General features: G+C 40.0%; 1 protein-coding gene and 1 pseudogene across 1 annotated transcript in view; both read right to left on the bottom strand.

Moving 5' to 3' along the window:
• Positions 1–5,858: 5,858 nt before the first annotated feature.
• The window catches only part of rsu1 (Ras suppressor protein 1), a 43,342-nt gene continuing 31,276 nt past the window's right edge, over positions 5,859–17,924 (bottom strand). Inside the window, exon 9 of the mRNA XM_085361904.1 lies at positions 5,859–7,139. Coding sequence (XP_085218030.1) covers positions 7,037–7,139 — 103 coding nt within the window. The 3' untranslated portion in view covers positions 5,859–7,036. The remainder of the gene's footprint in view (positions 7,140–17,924) is intronic.
• On the bottom strand, positions 10,324–11,486 carry LOC146625040 (general transcription factor II-I repeat domain-containing protein 2A-like; annotated as a pseudogene).

Below are 17,924 nucleotides of genomic sequence, written 5' to 3'. Positions count from 1 at the left end.
AAACTCAACAGACCATGGCTCTGGTAACACAGCTCACCTCTCCTCTCTCTTGAATCTGGTAGAGACTGGCTTTAAATAGGGCCATCAATTTCCCTTCACTTAGCCCAGCCAGTACCACTCTCTCAAACTGAGGGATCTAAAGCTCTACAAAGATGATTAAAAAGACACAAAATCTCTTCACACTTTTAATATGCACGTTTACACAACTAAATAGCAGTATTAATGAAAAGAAAAACATTCAACAAATCCCTTTAAACCTTAACACAAACAAAAGGAAGCGTTTCTATTGACAAAGAAACCCCTCCACTTGGTTTGACCTGCTGATGTCATGTGTGACATCATCAGGACTTTAAAATGAGGAAATGCTAGGCAGGCGTTTCCCCACACCTGACCCTCATGAAAAATGAAAAGACAGAACAAAGTAAGTATGAACAAATGACTTAATCTGTAACATAATAAAATATAAAGAAACATGTACCTGAGTATTTGCCTTAATTTGCAGAATGTTTGATTTGCCGGCAACAAAACGCTTACACAAACAAACCCGGGATAGTGAGTGCAGCAATGTTACTTGACAAATAGCAAATCATAGCAAATAAATAGAAACAGAATAATGTGCATAATGTGCAAAAAAAAGGTCAACACATATGGGACAAATGGAGAGTATTGCAACTGCTCATCCCCTTTGTCACACCTAATTTTTCATGTGTCTGAGCGAACACACAAACTCCCTGAGCGTCCCTTGGACCACTGTGAGCGACATCAGACGTGTGCACTGTGGTCACGCCAGCATCGAATCATCCAAGTTACATGGTTTATTAAAATAATCAAATTACAGCATTTATGTTAGACTACTTTTAATTAACTGCTTTAGCCCACTTACAATGACAATTTTAAAAAATCTTGTTCATGACCTGTGTAGTATGTTAACACTACTGGAAGTAAAAAATAACTTGAACTCCAATTTTGAAAACACAAATTTCTTTTCTTTTTTTTTTTGTATAAAGCTCTGACTTGTATTATGAGTCTGTGGTCTGGGAGAGAGTCCTGTAACTCTCTGTTTGCAAAATACAGTATATAATGACCAATGTTGGGCAATTAATTATATAGTTACTTCTTCAAAAAAGAAACCGAGTTTTGCAAACGACAAAGTTTTTTGCAGCTGTTTACCTAAAAATGCATCCAAGGCATTTTTTAAAAATAAACATTTCAAACTATTTACAGAACAATCAGGTGTTCTGCATCAAATCTGATGTCACACAAATTATTTGTGGCACAACTACACAAGATTTGCGCTAAACGTCGCAAATCTCTCACATCTCAAAACACCACCGTCACTCCTAAAACCTCCCCCTTCCTAAACAACTAAATGCCATTTTGCCATATCATTTTTTGATTGGTGACATGTTACATTTTTCGACCAATAGGAAAGGGTGGGGGTTTTTTTGGTTTTGTTTTTGCTCACAGGTGGAGAGTGCTGTCGAGCACTTTCCTTATAAAACACCGTTTTTACTGTTTAAATATAAACAACGTCAGTATTCTGGAAGAAAACCAAACATTGCAGATATTTTTATCATAACTCTGGTTTCACGTGGCCGATCAACACAATTTAAAAACTGGTATAAAGTCCACACTTTTTCCGTCAATTGTTCCGTCTGTCCTGCTCACATCTCCAATGGTTGTACACGTTGTCATTAACGTGGCTTCACTCCACATCAGTCACGCCGCTTTGCTAGCTAAAACACTGGTGTCGGCACATAAGGACGAATAAGGACGTATATACGAATGTGAATCGCATCACTGGCTGGACCATGGGATAAGGTGGCATTGTTCTAATCCCATACGGGAGCAGCCAGTCACTTACTGACTAACACTGCAAAACAGAATTGTTGAAGTATTCATTTTAATTTTAATTTAGGTTCGATTTTTTTTTTGTGCGCTGCGATGATGTACAGAGGAAGCAATGCAAAAAGTGTGTCACTGTCCAAATATTTATGAACCTAACTGTGTTAGAACATGCTTTGTACCTTTGGTTGTTAAGCTAAAGAAAAACAGCAGCTATATAATCGTGGTTCATCCTGTGGTAAGCTGGGTGCTTACTTCTCAACCCTGTGTCACCATCCTCATTAAAGTAGCACTCTGCAGCCTCCCTTATACAATCAAGTCTGCCCTAACGTGCACGCCACCTATAAATCACCTTGTGAAAATCAATGGGCTTTAGTAAGCCTGGGACTATTGTATCCTTGGAAAAGTGTGAGATGAATTGAGATGAAGTAAGGGCAAAACTGGTACAACATCCACCAAATGAGATGCAGGAGAAATGACTGTAAATAGAGTGGGCTTAAGGATATATGTTTGTAACACATCCTTAGTAACAAATCTTCAGTTTTACAAATTATATATATATATATATATATATATATATATATATATATATATATATATATATATATATATATATATAGATATGACTAGTGATCGATGTAGCGGTTCCGAATGACAGCAATATCAGGAAGAAGGAACACGAGAAGCTGGAGAAATACCAAGGGCTCAGAGAAGAGCTCGAGAGGATGTGGAGGGTGAAGGTAACGGTGGTCCCCGTAGTAATCGGAGCACTAGGTGCGGTGACTCCCAAGCTAGGCGAGTGGCTCCAGCAGATCCCGGGAACAACATCGGAGATCTCTGTCCAGAAGAGCGCAGTCCTGGGAACAGCTAAGATACTGCGCAGGACCCTCAAGCTCCCAGGCCTCTGGTAGAGGACCCGAGCTTGAAGGATAAACCGCCCGCAGGGGCGTGCTGGGTGTTATATATATGTAAATCACATTGCTCATTCCTACTCATACAGCTGGATGTCATACATGTACAGTGTTGTGGTCATTAATCAACAAAAGAAATACATTACTTTCAAAGTAATACTAAATTACTTCGGTCCCCAAACTTCCTGTAGAAAGTAGATCATTAGAGCGGTCCCCAAACTTTTTTGCGCCACGGACCGGTTTATGCCCGACAATATTTTCACGGACCGGCCTTTAAGGTGTCGCGGATAAATAGAACAAAATAAAACTAGTACCGGTACCGAAAAAAAGAAGATTTATTCATAACACACGTGGAAAGGCCCAGGAAAACTTTTTTATCGTTAACTCTGCAGAGTTAACGATAAAAACGATAACAAAATAACGCTAAAAACCGATAAAAACCCTGAAAACCACACATTTCACACCTGAACCTCAACTCTCGCAGCCCGGTACCAAACGACTCACGGACCGGTAACGGTCCGAGGCCCGGGGGTTGGGGACCGCTGCATTAGACCATTCAATACATTACTTTTTCTTTACTTCATAAACTGACCTGAAATGCATTGTCAAATAATTACCAGTTAACAAATTTAAATCATAGGCTACAGTTACACGCACCAGCACAAATCCCTATTCTAGTGAGGACACACATGCAAACTTTCTCTTGTACTGACAAAGTACTTTATGACAATACTTCCCTTCTTAGGTTGAGTCCTTGGGCCCACCTGAGTCATCAGATTTTTGGACAGTCCCCGCGGTTTTTATATAGCACATTTCATTGTACTTCAAAGACAAGATAAAAACAGAAACAACCTGTGTAGGTTTAGAATGAAAACAAAAAAAGGTAAAACACAAATGATCATGAATGCACACTTATTAATTGTAAGGCTGTGAGAACAAAACGGTAATTTTATTATCCCACCCAGGAAGAGCATTTAAAGTTAAAGAGTAGTGAACCAAGGACAGATTCAGGAGGAACCCCTAAATTCTAGCTTCTGTAATTTAAAGCTACCCACTGAAACATAAAAACTTTTACACTGACCTATAAAATTCCACTGGCTTCCATGCTAGGGCCAATTCTATTTACATACATACACACATACATATATACATATATATACATGCTTCCTTAGGCGGTATTATTATAAGCCGTAGTATGCATTTTCATTATTGTGCAGATGATACCCATGAAAATCAGGTGACACGTCAATAATGAATGCCTTAATGCTTGGATTACCTCTAATTTCCATGCTTCTAAAGTTAGATAAAAAAAAATTTGGGTTATTGTAGTTAGAAACATGTTGTCTATTTAGATACTTAGTGTGGATGGCATTACCTTCCCCTCCAGTAACAGTGTGAAGAATCTTGGAGTCCCCATTCTTAATACATAGGGGTTTGCACCTATACCAATTTCCAATTTAAAGCTGTCTAACATGCTTGCAGTTACTGCAACCTCTAAACCCAGACTAGCTCATCAGATTGCTGGACAGAAGAGTGTAACTCTGGAGAACACATCTCCACTGCTTTAACGTTCAGACACAGTGTGCTCTACAGCACTGCATCTGATGCTTTGAATTGCACTCGGTGAAGTAAGGCTTGGATGCAACTACTTCGCCTTGGAAGCTGTTGTTGAGCTTATCTTAAGGCAACATTGCTTCCACTTTGTTTTATTACTAACAGGTGACTGTAGAATCTATAATAGTGAGGAAACTTCACGACTGGACTTCTTGCACAAGTGGCATCCTATCAAAGTACCAAGTTCAAACTCCCTGAGCTCCTCAGAGTGAGCCATTTTTTGACAAATGTTTGTAGAAGCTGTCTTCATGCCTAGGTGACTTCCATGACCAGCTGCAAGATGTCTAAATTTACAAACTTCTGTCTCAGAGTCATGCTAAAAACCTACTTCATGCAGTTATTACCTCTTGGCATGACTAGTGTAATTCATTATTATTGTTATCAGGTTGTTCTAAAAACTCCATGAAAAGCCTTCAGTTGATCCAAAATTCTGCAACAAGAGTAAAGAAATGGCACATTTGTCTCATACTGGCTTCTTTTTATTGGATTTCTGTTCATTCCAGAATCAAATTTAAAATCTCCTCACATACAAAGTCTTCAGTAATTAGGCACCACTTTACCTTAAAGGCCTCAAGTTACCATATCACCTCAATAGAGCATTTCACTCTCAGACTGCAGGATTACTTGAGGTTCCTACAGTATTTAAAAGTAGAATGAGAAGCAGAACCTTCAGCTTTCAAGGCCCTTTTCTGTGGAACCAGGTCGCTGTTTGGATTTGGGAGACAGACACTATTTCTACCTTTAGATTAGGCTGAAAATTTCCTTAAGTTAGGGCTGGATATGATGATGCTGAACCCTTAGGCTGCAATAAGCCTAGGCTGCTGGGGGATTCCCACCCAGCATTTCTTCTTTACTTACCTTTACTTTAGAGGCAGGGTACACCTTGGACAGGTTGCCAGTCTGTCGCAGGGCTAACATATAGAAACAGATAACCATTTGCACTCACATTCACACCTATGGGCAATTTAGAGTTTCCAATTAACCTTTCCCCACTAAACCGCATGTCTTTGGAGTGTGGGAGGAAGCCAGAGTAGCCGGCGAGATTTCAGGTCTCGGCCTGATTTGCTGGAGTCCCAAAGTTTTTAACAGAATTCTTCCTGTTAAAAGGGTGTTTTTACTTCCCACTGTAGCTCCTAGACTGTAGCTCTGTAGCTCTCTATTATAGTAGGGTCTTTACCTTTCAATATAAAGCATTTTGAGGCAACTGCTGTTGTGATTTGGCGCTATATAAATAAATGAAATTAAATGAAAACAATTCAAAAGATCACATTCAGAAGACAGGCAAAAAGATTTTACTTTTGCATCAAAAACACTGATTCTTTTTCAGCTGGTTTCCTTTATCTCAATTGCCGTTGCTGTTTCTAGAAAGAAATACATGCAAAGAAATCTGCACCTCCACTGTATTTTGTAGGAAGTAAAGTACTCAAATCTAAAATGAAAAATACAAAAGTACCCTTTTTTATTTGCAAATGCTGAAATGCAGTGAGTACAATTAATGACCAGCATGTTTTGAACTGGCATAAAAGCTTAACATGGATTACATTCACACATTCAGAAAGATCGTGAAATATTTGGCATTGAAAAACAGAATGTGAGAGAAAACGTGAAACGGAAAGCACAGAGGGATTCAAACATAATATTTCATGTTCATTTGAAATTCTTCTCATTAGTGGAATGAATACAGTTAATGGCAGATTTCACCATAGGTGGACGGACGATAATTCCAAGGCTAAAGCTAGTGCATACCTTAAATCTGTATTCCTTCTAATGGACATCAGGTCCTCAGATTGCAGCCAGATCATAAACATGATCATTCTGATCACTTGATAGATATCCTCAGCCAACATTTCCTTTAACACTAATAATTGTTAATTTCAAGTCTTATAACATGGTGTTAATTTTGTACATTATGGTCCCTAATACTGTAAAAAGCATGATAAATCAGGGGGTGATTTTGGGCTGGCATGCATGATTGCAGTGTCTCTCAGTTTCATAGTTAGATCTCCTTTGCAGGTTGTGTAATTTTTCCAAAGATGAAGATGGCTACAGAAAAAAAATTGATGCTTCATTACAAGGCATTGGTAAACAACAGGCAACATGATAGATATACTGACAATGGCTTAACCGGTTTCCGTAGTTTAGGCACGAATAAAAACAAATGTATCGAAATGTATGACAACATCTAAATAAGCTGTTAATGCATTTTTTTTATATGCACCATAATATTACGCTAGATTATAATAATTAAATAGGAAAGTTTGAAAGTAACAGAACATGTGTATCTGAACTCTCCTAACAATGTTTCTGAAATACCTAAAAGCTCTTTTCACACAAAAGTAGAATCATCCTAATTCAGTTTTTTCCTTTGGTATATAGAAAATCCTTTTTTCCTAAAAGATAACATTACAGTAATTTGTTTTGTACTTAAATCAATTTGCGCTTTTTTGCAATCTTTATCAATTGTAACATGTCAAGTTCCTGTAAGTAACAAATCATAAATACAGAGACTCTGAGAGTTAACAAGCCCAAATGACACATTGTAGGCAGAAACACTCTTCATATATTTAACTGCAATACAGGGTTTTAACAAAAAAGGAGCACAAAAGGCACATGCAGTGAATCTGGCTGCTAAATAAGTGTTGATTTTCCATCCTCTTATTTCTTCTTCACTTGTTTTTGGCAGCCAGTGGTTTGCGGCTGATTTTCTTACTCTTATCGTTGTTCTTTTTGGGTGGTTCTGGGTTGGCCTGCATGTGTCTGCCATAAAGACTGAGGAGAGGAAAAGAGGAAGGAAGACACATTCAATATCAACGTACATGTTTATGATTACATACAAAAAACTGCACAAATGTTTTTCAGAAAAGATCATGTAAAACTCAACCAAAAAATGTGAATTTTACTGGCCCCGGATAGTGCTCTGTTACACATGAGTCAGAATAAATTACAGGTACAAGGAAATTTTTTATGCATCACAAGGACTTGTGAATTAACTTCCATTAAAAAGTAGCCTTGTCTTCCTACAAATACAATTAGAGATAATTTGACTAAGCTGAGCAATAACTCAAAGACATCTGTACTATGAAAGCTCTGTGAAAATGACTTCTCAAAATGCTACATGGTGTAAAACAAGTCTCCAGACACAGGTGGATGTTTACTTATAAAAAAGGGGAAATGATGAAGCAAACTAAAATAGATGTACGGCCGTTACACCCTTTTTAGCAAGGCCAAAAACAAGCTATGAGTGGATCAGTGGAAATATCCAGTGATATGGTGAACTGAATTAATTTTAACTAATTCACATGAGATACGAGTACTCTCTCTGCCAAGAACCCTAATAACCTGTGTGTTTTAAAGTCTTTGCTTACAAACATGAGAGGGGTATGCACAAAAGAAAAGGTATGAAAACTCGTACTGATATACTGCCTTTCTACTGAATTTGAGATTCACCCAATCATACAAACATTCAGGTGGTGCATTTATCTGTACCTTTTAAGCCTTTTTATCTAACATTCAAACATACTCTAGGGTTAGGACCTGCAAAAGACCTGCAACTGACAAATAAAGGCCATCTCATCTCATCTCTCATACTCTGACAGATGGATCGGGGAAACTCAGGGTTCAGTATCTTGCCTAAGGATACTTTGATACATAAAGAGGAGGGGTCAGGGGTCAAACAACAAATTGCCTGAGTGGTAGATCTGAACCACACCCAGCCCGACAATTTAAGTGTAACACGAAAATCAAGAAAATCATCAACAGTGAACACACAGTTGTTGTGTTCAGTATTGATTGTCCATATTATTACAGTATACCTTTTAGTGTAAGTTACACACACCACCACATACATGCTCCTCTCACCCCACTGCCACCTTTGCCGTCCCATGGGTCTCATCTTTGCACAGAAGCAAGAGCTCATCGGACTGGAAAAGAGTTCTCTGCTCCTCACTGCAGGATGTTTCCACAGATAAACGTGTTGTTTTTCTCTCTTCTAGGCTTAACATTTTAAATAGTATTCAAAATATAATAATAATGATAGAGGCTGCCATATCGCTGCCAACACCAGTAGGGGGTAGGGTAAAGTGTCTAGCCCAAGGACACAACAACCAGGACAGAGAGCAGGGGAATCGAACCGGCAACCTTCCGGTTACAGATGAGCTTGGCTCTGTGGCAACCATGGTTATATTTTATTGTAAATAACAGTACAAGTAGGAAAAGGAATCCAGGGTTGAAATTCTGCCTTCAACAGCAGAGATAATCATGTGCACACAGGCCAGCAATGGCTATAAAGCTACAGCCAAACAAAAATGTTGTAATTATTCAATTATCTGTGTTTAGACATTGTTTCAGGTAAGAGTATAAACTGTTCATTGCCTCATTCCTTCTGAAATGAGACAAGGAATTCACCCTTTACCCTCTTCTATGATTAGACAATGCTTAGATTAGGGAACCATGTACAATTGAATCAGGTATGGGGCATGGAAATTGGGGTGAAGGGTGTACATAATGAGTATATCCCTTTGTGGAAAAATGAATTATGCAAAGGACTTCTTAAAAATGCGTTAGTATTCCAACTAGTAACTGTCCTATGCTAAATATCAACTATTTCTATTTTCCTTTATCTGGTGTCAGTTGTTTTATTCCAGCTGTAGCTGTTACGATGCCTCAGTAAATTTCTCCCTTTTCCAGCCAACTGGTATCTAATGCTCTTCTACTTGTATCTCCTGACCCAAGGCAACCTTGCACACATGTGCATTTCAACACTGCCAAATAGATGAATAGCTTTAGTTAAGAGGACCTGGAGTGACTTATGGGATGTAATGGAATTTCTAGATGCACCAGGTCAAAGTGCCACCAAAGTCACAGTGTGTCTGTTCTCTCTGCGATTGATATCAAGACAACAGTTTCTTTCCTTAGCTGTTGTTATTTTGGATAAACAATTAAAGCGATGTACAGTGTAGTGCACATAAATCTGGTTTCTTTTAAACTGTTTTGTATCTCTAAATTGAATTAGTACATTTAGTACAAAATATATTTTAACAATAATGTGTTTCCAAAAGTGAACAATTTCTATCATGCATGGATATACCAGAAAAAGCGTAATAAAACAATAATGTGTTACAAATATGGCCAAATGCCATTTTTAGACAGCAGAAACATAAATTGTGTATCTATAAGAGCTTGTCTCACTATCAGATCGCATTTCCCAACAGTTTCTGCAATAGCCATTATTTACACTGTCCTTTGTTGGCATCGACAAAGGGAGATGTCACCGTCATCTGAGGTTTATATAAAAACTTCCAAACTGCTGAGATTTTAATGAGGTCACAGAGGAGCGCAATATCCACACACTTCTTTCGTCTTTAGTAACACACCTTTGAAGTCTGAATAGAATTGAATGAACGGTTGTAGTGATAGGCTACACAGATAGGCTAGACCAGGGGTGGGCAAACTTTTAGATTCGTGGGCCACATTGAGTTCTAACATTTGACAAAGGGGCCGGAACAGGATCAGATAGAGGGCATGCTTTGAAAACATCACCTCATTGGGGGAAAAATACACATCTTGGGATATGGAGAAAACATGTGCTTTAATTTCCAATGAAAATGAAGAAAAGCGTTACAATAAAATCTCTGACTTCGAAATGAGTCTTTAAACACTGAAAATCAAATAAATGAACATTTTTATTTTAAAGCACTGAAGGTTCTGTTATCCTTCAGGATATCACCATCACTCTCCTTCTGACTCTCTCTTTTTTTTTTTTTCTCAAAAATGGTAGGAGATGCAGATGTACTTGTCCTGTTCCTTTTATTCAATTTGTTTCCCCGGTGCCAAAAGTCAACAACGACCAGTGCAAGAACAAAACAATTGCAGCAAGTCAGTCTGTGAAGCGTTATATTTGATCTGCGCGCACTGTTCATTTTAACAACGTGCGTATCACGGAGAGACACACATTTTAATGGGAGCAGTGTTGTTGGTCTCCTTTTTTAGCCAGCGCATCAAAGTCTGGAGTTAGTTTTGTTGTGGCGATTCTCAGGATGGATCTGAGGTGTAGGTCTGTTAACTTGGATCTGTGGCTGGCTTTGTTGATGTTGATGTTCATGACGCTGAATGTCCGTTCACACACGAAGGTAGAGCCGAACAAAGCCAACATCATCTGCGCTTTTCGCCTTAGATTTGGAAACGCGGCATCATTGAGTGAAGCATAGAAGTCATTTCGTTTCAGAGAGCTGAACTTCTCTTTTAAGGCAGGGTCGGACTGAAGGTCGATGAGTTTGAGCTGAAGCTCCTCTGGAGCTGTTTCAGGGTCTTGTGACAGAGGAAAGGCCACCAATTGGAGTGACTTGTCAATTTTATCGAAATCCAAAAACCGACGGCAGAATTCTCCGTGCAGTGCATCCAGTGACTCACTGTATTTCTTTACTTTTGCTCCGGCCTCTTTCAGCGTGGCTAGTGTAGGAAAATGAGTGAATGACTTGTTCAAAATCTGCCTAGAGAATAAAGCCAGCTTGGATTTGAAGGCTTTCACGTTTGTGTGCATGTCATGCACAAACAGCTCCTTCCCCTGCAGTTTCACGTTGAGCTCATTCAAGTGTGAAAATACGTCCGTAGCAAACGCGAAGTCACACATCCAGCTGTTGTTGCTCAGCTCAGGAAATTCATCAGTCTTCCCCTGCCGCTCCAAAAACACGCCAATCTCCTCTTTGAGCTCCCACACTCGTTGAAACACTTCGCCCAAACTCAACCAGCGAACACAGGAGTGATAAAGCAGGTCCTGGTGATCCGCATCAGTTTCCTCCAGGAACGCAATGAACTGACGGTGCTGAAGTTGACGAGTTTCACCACAGGATTCACAACATGATTCAGCTGTAACACCGATTTACATAGAGATTCCTGGTGGAGGATGCAGTGGAGGAAAATGACATCCTGGTCAGGGTTTTCATCTTTCACTTTATTCTGGATTCTCCTGAGCAGGCCAACGTTTTTTCCCGTTAAATTCGGAGATCCATCTGTGGTGACGTTAACAAGCTTACTCCAGGGAAGCTTCATGTTTTCGATGGCAGCAGACACTCGTTCAAACAAGTCCTCTCCCCGTGTTTGTCCTTTCAGAGACTCCATTGTCAAAAACTCCTCCGTTATTTCAAAAGTTTTGTTGATTCCTCGGATAAAAATGAGGAGCTGAGCAGTGTCTTTGACATCGTTGCTTTCATCCAGTGCTAAAGAATAAAAAGTGAATGACTTCGCCTTTTTGTTTAATATGCTGGTGATATCTTCATCTATTAGTTCTACACGGCTAGTCACTGTCCGCCATGATAAACTGATTTTCTCAAATTTGTCATTCGTCTCCGGGCACAAAATACAGTGGGGCAAAAAAGTATTTAGTCAGCCATCGATTGTGCAAGTTCCCCCACCTAAAATGATGACAGAGGTCAGTAATTTGCACCAGAGGTACACTTCAACTGTGAGAGACAGAATGTGAAAAAAAAATCCATGAATCCACATGGTAGGATTTGTAAAGAATTTATTCGTAAATCAGGGTGGAAAATAAGTATTTAGTCAATAACAAAAATACAACTCAATACTTTGTAACATAACCTTCGTTGGCAATAACAGAGGTCAATCGATTACTATAGGTCTTTACCAGGTTTGCACACACAGTAGCTGGTATTTTGGCTCATTCCTCCATGCAGATCTTCTCGAGAGCAGTGATGTTTTGGGGCTGTCGCCGAGCAGCACGGACTTTCAACTCCCGCCACAGATTTTCTGTGGGGTTGAGGTCTGGAGACTGGCTAGGCCACTCCAGGACTTTCAAATGCTTCTTACGGAGCCACTCCTTTGTTGCCCGGGCGGTGTGTTTTGGATCATTGTCATGTTGGAAGACCCAGCCTCGTTTCATCTTCAAAGTTCTCACTGATGGAAGGAGGTTTTGGCTCAAAATCTCACGATACATGGCCCCATTCATTCTGTCCTTAACACGGATTAGTCGTCCTGTCCCCTTGGCAGGAAAACAGCCCCATAGCATGATGTTTCCACCCCCATGCTTCACAGTAGGTATGGTGTTCTTGGGATGCAACTCAGTATTCTTCTTCCTCCAAACACGACGAGTTGAGTTTATACCAAAAAGTTCTAGTTTGGTTTCATCTGACCACATGACATTCTCCCAATCCTCTGCTGTATCATCCATGTGCTCTCTGGCAAACTTCAGACGCGCCTGGACATGCACTGGCTTCAGCAGCGGAACACGTCTGGCACTGCGGGATTTGATTCCCTGCCGTTGTAGTGTGTTACTAATGGTGACCTTTGTTACTTTGGTCCCAGCTCTCTGCAGGTCATTTACCAGGTCCCCCCGTGTGGTTCTGGGATCTTTGCTCACCGTTCTCATGATCATTTTGACCCCACGGGATGAGATCTTGCGTGGAGCCCCAGATCGAGGGAGATTATCAGTGGTCTTGTATGTCTTCCATTTTCTGATGATTGCTCCCACAGTTGATTTTTTCACATCAAGCTGCTTGCCTATTGTAGATTCACTCTTCCCAGTCTGGTGCAGGTCTACAATACTTTTCCTGGTGTCCTTCGAAAGCTCTTTGGTCTTGGCCATGGCGGAGTTTGGAGTCTGACTGTTTGAGGCTGTGGACAGGTGTCTTTTATACAGATGATGAGTTCAAAAAGGTGCCATTCATACAGGTAACGAGTGGGGGACAGAAAAGCTTCTTACAGAAGACGTTACAGGTCTGTGAGAGCCAGAGATTTTCCTTGTTTGAGGTGACCAAATACTTATTTTCCACCCTGATTTACGAATAAATTCTTTACAAATCCTACCATGTGAATTCATGGATTTTTTTTTCACATTCTGTCTCTCACAGTTGAAGTGTACCTCTGGTGCAAATTACTGACCTCTGTCATCATTTTAAGTGGGGGAACTTGCACAATCGGTGGCTGACTAAATACTTTTTTGCCCCACTGTATCTGCTGTCTCTACCATACATTCTTTTAAAAACTCGCCCTCAGACAGTGGTTTGCTGGCCTTTGCTATTTTGAATGAAAGCATAAAACTGGCCTTGGTACTTGACTCTTGAATGGCAGTTTGACTTTGCTGAGCCTTCAAATTAGCTGCCAACTTCTCAGCAGCAGCTTCCCGTTCTTTTGTTGAGAGCTTGCTAGCATAATTAGCGTGCTTTGTGGCAAAGTGACGGCTAATATTATACTGTTTAAAAACCGCCACAGTTTCTTGGCATATCAGGCAAACAGCAGATGATCGGTGTTCAGTGAAAAAATATTTAGTTGTCCACTCCTTTTTGAACACTCAACATTCTCTGTCCACTTTCCTTTTCTTGGGTACGCTCATCTTCATAGAGGGTCGGTGGGTCACAGGGTAAAGTGCAAACGTGGAGTAATAGGCCTGCGCTTCACCTCAAGAAAGCCAATATATCTAGAGTGCGCCATCTAGTGAGGAAACATCAGAATTGCAGGGGAAATAAAACATTAACAAGGTTAATTTATTAAATTTTTTTCAAGTTTGGCGGGCCGGATCAAAACGTTTAACGGGCCGCATGTGGCCCCCGGGCCGTAGTTTGCCCATGCCTGGGCTTGCATACACTGAGATGCGGTTATGAAAGCAGATGACCTGAACATTTAAAAGGAGCCACCCATGATTTCCTTCTATACGTATAAATGCAAGTCATTTTAAATACAAATCCCTGAATACTAATTAAAAACTCACACCACAAGAAATTACCTAGAATAATCATAGTTAAATAACGGACATTTGTAATCCTCTTTTAGCCAAAGTTCTCTGTGAATGATTTAAGATCAAGCTTAATGGGCTAGGCACCGCTATCCACTGTTTTTGTCCGTTAATCATCCCAGGGACCATGTCAATAGACATTAAGGGCCCACCCATGGTCTTCTGTAATATGGCCTCACCATAAGTCCTGATACAAAACTTGTAAATTAACCACAAAGTTAATGTTTCTAAAATCAGATTACATAGAAATGGAGCATGGGGGAATACCTGCACGCAAGAATGTAACAAGACTGGGACTAGGAAGTCATCAAAGCTAAATTTCACCATTTTTATTTGGTTATTAGATAACATTCAGAATTTCAGCTAAATTAAGGCTGGTATTGTGCCAACAAGCAATTTATTGTGGTCTACCAAGCAATACAGAGTTCTTGTGGCAAGACTTAATTTGAAGAACAGGAATGGTGTGTTTGAAGGTGTTTCCAGGTCATGCTGGGAGCAATTTTCTATCATTGTATTGATATCGCAATATTGCTGTCATCGGTCAGAAGTCTTATAGCCTAAACAGAACTTGGTGCTTCTCACCCGGCATTGATAGCTGAGGTAAACAGTGAGTAAACAGCTTTCTACAGATAGGGGAAAAACTCCAGGAGGATCCAAACAGTAATGGAAACCTGGTGGCTGCAGCCATTGTGGGGCACAGTGGTACAATGTTGATTACACTGTTTTTCCTCTCACTAGGCTGCAATCTACTGATCTAGTGGTGAAGTGATCTAGTGGTGAACCCTTTAAAGTTCAACTTTAAAGGGTTCAACTTTAAATTTGGTCAGGCTGAACTACAGACCTCAGCCATGCTAAATTGTGTAGCTTTTGTTGTAGTGCACCACAGCAAATTTTAAAAATTCAAATCATAAAATTTTAAATTAGGTGTCACGCATACATTTTCTAATTGACACCCATGTGAATGGGTACATAAAGCCCTGAACCCTGGGGTGCAAGGGCCCCATCATTATTATAATTATTATTATTATTATATTTTTTAAGAACAGATTGCTAGAACAGATAGCTGTTATTTATGGCCCTAAAAAGACAATGCACGCAGAAAACTAAAATACATACTTCAAAACATCGCTTTCAAAACAAGACACTGAAGATACTAGAAAAGCTTAAGCATGTCACTGAATTTCTACAGCTAATGCTGCACATGCACACGCACACACATACACACCCTAAGAATGTGCGTACACAAATCCACAATAGTGAAAACTGTCAGTCTATGATTGAAGTGTCTCGTTTTCTTCACCCTGCCTCCATCCCATGTCAAACCTCTCATCTGGGAATTAAATATGCCAACCCCCTCCCATGCTGCCCATCAAAGCAACTGTAGCCCAGAGCAGAGAGACACACAGGCCAGAACAGAGAGGAGTGGGACAGACAGAGATACACCCAGTGGAGGAATAGCAGTAGGCAACTCTTTTTCATTTTAACATCAGTGTTTGCTTTCCATGGGCATTTTGCCTTAACTCACGCAAAACCCATTTACGTTTGGAAACAGTACAACAGCAACTCTCTAGCTAGATGTAGTATTACAAAACCAGCTGGGTTTTAGCCATGTGCAGCAACAGCTCAAAAGGAGTGAGTTGCTCACTAATTGGAAGGTCAGTATATTTACCCTTAAGTATCTCAGACGCACACAGTTGTGAGTGCGAGTATTTTTGATCAATAAAGTGCGGTGTAAGGCTAAAGAGATACCTATTTAACATTTCCCTGCTTTAAAAAGCCTGTCTGTTTGGAGAAACCACATCACCATTTAGGGTCTGCAGGGATACATATCAGACAGAGAGACAAGTTGAGACAAAGTAGGATCCTTGTGCTTTGCAGAGCTTTTGCCCACTAGGGCCATCCCAGAGGAGACAATGGGGCAGGGGCAGGTGCCAGGAACCTCCTGGGAGTGTCTGGAATCAGCCAGGCATAGGGGCAGTTGACAGTTTTTACCATGTAAACAGAGCTCTAGGGATGGTACTGTCTCACTATTGGTCCTCAGTTTTGTCCAGGCTGAATTATGTCAACATCAACAGGATGGATTACTGTTAAACATGGTCCACTCATGTTAACCTCAGGATGAATTCTAATCCCTCTATGATCCTTTAATAATTGTAATCTAGTCTGTAAACACAGCTATATATTGTGTATACTCTCTGGATTATGACCAAATATGAGGCGTGATCTCAAAGTTTCATGACTCTTCATTTATATGGCAAAAAAACAAAAAACAAATATATGTTGTGACCAACAGCTCAAAAGGTCAAGGTCATCAAGTCAAAAGCATGGGGATTAAAGCAATAACGATTTTGTTGCTTTAACAGAATTCATGGAATTGTGGACATAGTTCTACCTTTCAGTGGAAACAAGGTGAACTATGGGATAATACTTAGTGCTGCTGCATCACAGAAAGAAGGTTCCGGATGTAAATCTCTGATCTGTGTTTCCAATGTGTGCCCTGGCTTCCTTCCATAGTTCGATAGCATGCTTTGGTTAACTACTGATTCTAAACTGGTGATAGGTGTTGATGCAGGTTACAGATACTACTTAGGAGCGCAGAATAAAAGTATACCAAAATACCTCGGGTTTACACTGGCAATGTGAAATCAATTGGACATCATTAAAAAAGAAGACGTTTTATAGTAACATCAACAAAATTTCCTTGTTAACCACTCTAATTGCTACTTTGTCTGTCCATCAATCCTCTTAACCACTTGTTCGATGTGGGCGGCTTTAGGCTATCCAAGCTCTTAGTTGGAGAAAGGTATGGTACACTTTGACGTGGTTGTTGACAGAGTTTATCGTTATGGCCAAAAAGGAAAATGAAGTACAAAGGCTACTATTTTAAAATAGTGTAGTAATTCAGGCAATTCTTTAGCTGCCCATCTGCATCTGATGGTACCCCCACCCCCCACCCATCAGGGTCAGGGAGAGACTGGGTAAGAGGCTAGGTGCAGGCTGGACAGGTTGCCGGTCCATCAAATACACTTTCATTTCACTCATCACTGGGACGAATATCTTGGTTGTTTTTTGTAATGTTGTTTTGTAAGGCTCTTTGAGTAATTGATTTGCCCATACCCCCAACATAGGACGACCTCTAACTGGTGTGGAAAGGTGCTGTTAATAGGCCTCCTTTGCTCTTAAGCATTGCAATAATGTTAATAAGTCAGGAGATCAGAAGAACTATTAATATTTCATAACAATTAAGAAAACATGTGAATATTTTTGTCCATCCATCCATCCATTCGCTTCCGCTTATCCTTTTCAGGGTCGCGGGGGGCGCTGGAGCCTATCCCAGCTGTCATAGGGTGAAAGGCGGGGTACACCCTGGACAGGTCGCCAGTCTGTCGCAGGGCTAACACACAGGGACAGACAACCATTCACACTCACTCGCACATTCACACCTAGTTGTGTTATCTCAAATAGATGTCTCTTCTAAACTGATTTTAAGTTTTGTGCTTTTATGTCTTAATGTAAAAAAAGGTGTGTATCTATTTCATAAAATTAAATTGTATAATGTTTTAAAAAGATCTAAATCCTTTACAAAGATGATTACAATTTTGTCAGTATGTGAAAAAAGAAAGTGGAAACAGCTATTGTAATGAACACAATAGAGCTGCTTGAAAGAGCTCAGGACTGTGGTAACTGATTGAATATGCTCCTTTCAACAAAAGTGATTATTCATTAAGTCAATATGTGGACAGCCAATGCAGCACACTTGGTGTTGTCAAAACAAGCAGTATTCGCATAATTATGGGTACCAAGCATTGATG

The sequence above is a fragment of the Diplotaxodon limnothrissa genome, linkage group LG9, assembly GCF_057381915.1.
Source record: "Diplotaxodon limnothrissa isolate DT_005_m linkage group LG9, D_limnothrissa_male_GT1.1, whole genome shotgun sequence".
In the NCBI taxonomy this organism is placed as follows: domain Eukaryota; kingdom Metazoa; phylum Chordata; class Actinopteri; order Cichliformes; family Cichlidae; genus Diplotaxodon; species Diplotaxodon limnothrissa.
This window is presented reverse-complemented; position numbering and strand designations above follow the sequence as displayed.